At 45.1% G+C, this 3,240-nt stretch overlaps 1 protein-coding gene across 1 annotated transcript in view; it reads left to right on the forward strand.

The window, feature by feature from the left end:
* The window catches only part of LOC104495448 (nebulin-like), a gene marked incomplete at both ends in the record, with an annotated part of 45,312 nt that extends 42,075 nt beyond the window's left edge, over positions 1 to 3,237 (forward strand). The window contains 4 exons of the mRNA XM_010138415.1: positions 728 to 820; positions 1,304 to 1,396; positions 2,577 to 2,669; positions 3,184 to 3,237. Coding sequence (XP_010136717.1) covers positions 728 to 820; positions 1,304 to 1,396; positions 2,577 to 2,669; positions 3,184 to 3,237 — 333 coding nt within the window. The remainder of the gene's footprint in view (positions 1 to 727; positions 821 to 1,303; positions 1,397 to 2,576; positions 2,670 to 3,183) is intronic.
* Positions 3,238 to 3,240: the final 3 nt, after the last annotated feature.

The following is a 3,240-nucleotide window of genomic DNA, read 5'->3' on the forward strand; positions in this document are numbered from 1 at the left end:
ACTCTCGTGACCCCCCCGACAATCAGCATCTTACGTTCTCCCCTCCTGGGTTTGTGAGCCCTGTTTGCCTGCCGAGCCCTTTAGGTACCGGTGTGGTTGACAGCTCAGTTCTGCACAATCACCTTGGGTTTTCCTAACGGTTCTTCCTCTTTCCTACCCTTTTTACACAGTGTGTGTTCCCTTGCTGGGATTGCTTTATTATTGTATTGTTTTCTTCGTTTCAATGACATCCAGCAGAGAAATACTCTTTTTTGTTAGCTTTTGTTGTGGCATGTGTTTTACTTGTTGCAAGAAGGACCGTGAGTGCTTTTGTGATGTATTTCTTCATGGTGGGGTTTAAGCCAACCCAGGCACCTCCTACACAACTCCTTTCATGAAAAATGTGATTTTTTTAAAAGCAAATGATTACAGGGTAAGATAAACCTAATATTATGAGAGCTAAAACTCTCCAGAGACCTAAACCATAGTAAAATAGTGGTGTTCCAAACAAATAGTCCGAGATCAAAATGAAAGAGAGCCCCAAACAAAGTATTTTTGTATTTATTAAACATATTCTTAGAGATGTGCACTGAGTAAAATTGATTGTGCAGAAATAACTTGGGATAAATGTACATGTTATCCCAGATTATATTTACCTATGAACCGGGTAAGTCATCTGTCTGAATGTACCTGAATGTTGTGGAAGGACTATGCTCTTCTCACCTTGCTGGGTGCTTGTGTTCTGCAGGTGATGTACAAAGAGGACGTAGGGACAGGTATCCCCACCCCTGTCACTCCAGAAATAGAGCGAGTCAAACGCAATCAAGAACACATTAGCTCGGTACTTAAAAACCACAGTAATAAGATCGTAACCCCTGATTTTTGCATAACACCCTAACACGTAATCTGGATTTCTTCAACCGTTTGGACTCTCACCCCGCTCCCCTCTTTACCCTGGCGATATTTTTAACTCATTTATATTCCACCTGTTTGTGTTTTAACATTTTTTTGATGGTTTATGACCTTACCTGCATCTCTTTTATGAACCAAAACTGGAAGTAACCTGTGAAATGAAGGTGGTGTTTCTTCCATGTTTGTTTTATCTTAACCCTTCATCTCCTAGTACTTGTGGTCACAGAATAATCAACTATCAGCCTCTTCCCTATTACTCGCCTCTAGAACAAGGGTGAAATTAATTGAAGAGTGATCCTGCCGCTAAACATAACTCACAAACCAGTCAGATTTAACGGGTTTGCCTGTGTTGAGTGCTGTGGTTGGGTTTTGGAGCGTTTTTTGTGTGTGGAAACTTTCTTGTCCCTCACAGGTGTTATACAAAGAGGGCCTAGGGACTGGCACCCCAACACCCGTCACTCCAGACATGGAGAGAGTCAAGCGAAATCAGGAGAACATTAGCTCGGTATTGCCAAACAGAACAAACCCTCCCGTTTCAAACGCCAGTCGGAACCCTTTAACTCCTCCATATGACATTTCCCTTCCAGTTCTTTGAGCTTTGAACAGCCCTTTCTTAACGCAATCCCTAAACCCCCGCCAGCATCCTTGTGTTTTAATGTTTCTTAGTCATCAGTAACTTGTTCCAGCTGGGAGATTTTAACCTCATTTCCTTCAAGCAGCTGAGCAGTGCCTTCCTTTCCTTCGCAGCGAAATAGGGGGAGTCTGAGCGATGTCATTCGCTGACGTCACTCTCCTCCTCAATAACAAAGTCCATCCTTCGGTCCGTCTTCCAACTCACCACACTGGTCCTGCTGCAAACCAAACCCCAACTCTTAACCCTCGTAGCAGCTTCTCCTGTTCCTGCTGTGCTGGGCGCTTCCTCCTGGCCCACAGGTCACTGTGACAACACCCAGGTGCCACCCCCACCCCACTGCCACGTGAAAACGGCGATGGAAATCGCATCTGTAAGGAAAAATGACGGCAGTGATGGGGTTCTGTGGAAAGCCCGTGATGGCATGGTTGTGTTCGGTATCTCGGTTTTAATTAGAGCAGCTTACGAGTCGTTTTGCCTCTCTCTGACCAAGTCACACGCGACTGAGAGGAATTTCAGTCCTGGCTTGAGCTCCGATAGGGCGGTTCAGAGGAGCCGCTGTCAAACGCTTTGCTGCGTTGCTTTGTGACACGGGTTAGTGGTGACCTGGCAGTGCTGGGTGGGACTCGATGACCCTAAAGGTCTCACCCAACCTAAACGATGACAATTCCATGATGCCCGTGTCTCTGTGCTCACCGCAGCTCTCTCTGTACGCTGCTGAGCCCCGCTGGAAATCCCAGAGGCAGAGCTGCTCCTGCGAGAGGGACCTCCCTTGCAGGAGAGCGTTGGGGTCGCTTGGCTCACGCCGTGCTGTGCACAAAACGCTCCCGCAGTCCGTTATTCGCGTGCAGCCGGGTGGGACGGCACCAAACCTCCCAGCAATATTTCATTGGCTTTTTTTTTTATTTGCTACCCTGTCAGCAAGGCCAACAAAACTCTATTTTTCACAGTTTGAAAGTTTCACTACATTAAATTACTTCTCTTTCCTCTCTCTCCTCCCTGTCCTTCTCTTGCCTTCCCTTTGTTTTCCCAATACTTCCCCGTTGCCGCGCAGGTGTTGTACAAAGAGGGGCTGGGGCTGGGGACCCCAGTGCCTGTCACTCCTGAGATGGAGAGGGTCAAACGCAATCAAGAAATCTGTAGCTCGGTATTTTTTTTTGTCATTTAAGAAAAAAAGGTCCCTATAACTATTTAACAGCCGTAAAGTTTCTATTCTCTCTAACATATGAACATAGAAATAATCCCCTTTCTGCTATTAATTTTTTTAGTCACTGTTCATTATATTTTCTGGTTTTATTTTTTAAAACACTTTTTCATAATTGTAACACTTGATGCTTCATGTCCCTTAATTTCTAAAGCTTTTCTTTTGGGTGGAGCTTAAGGTATTTTTTAAAAACACCTGATTTTTTTTTTATTTGCTTAATCCCATTCCTCTAACGCTTTAGTATTCTGCTGAAGCGTATCTAAGAACTCAGCATTTCGAGCCATCAGGAGACTCCCCCAGAACTTACCACGGTTCTTAACTGGTTTATGCTTCCTAATTTTTCCTGCTTTCTGCTCTATTTAGGGGGTGTAAAAACGGCATGTGTTACCGCCAGCAAAAGCAGTGGGGTTTTTGTTCTTTTGTTTCTTTGGTTTTAACCTGCCGTGTTACCATTTAGGTGTTGTACAAAGAGGATGTGGGGATGGGAACCCCCACCCCTGTCACTCCCGAGATT

The sequence above is a fragment of the Buceros rhinoceros genome, unplaced genomic scaffold (genome assembly GCF_000710305.1).
Source record: "Buceros rhinoceros silvestris isolate BGI_N320 unplaced genomic scaffold, ASM71030v1 scaffold12076, whole genome shotgun sequence".
NCBI classification, from domain to species: domain Eukaryota; kingdom Metazoa; phylum Chordata; class Aves; order Bucerotiformes; family Bucerotidae; genus Buceros; species Buceros rhinoceros.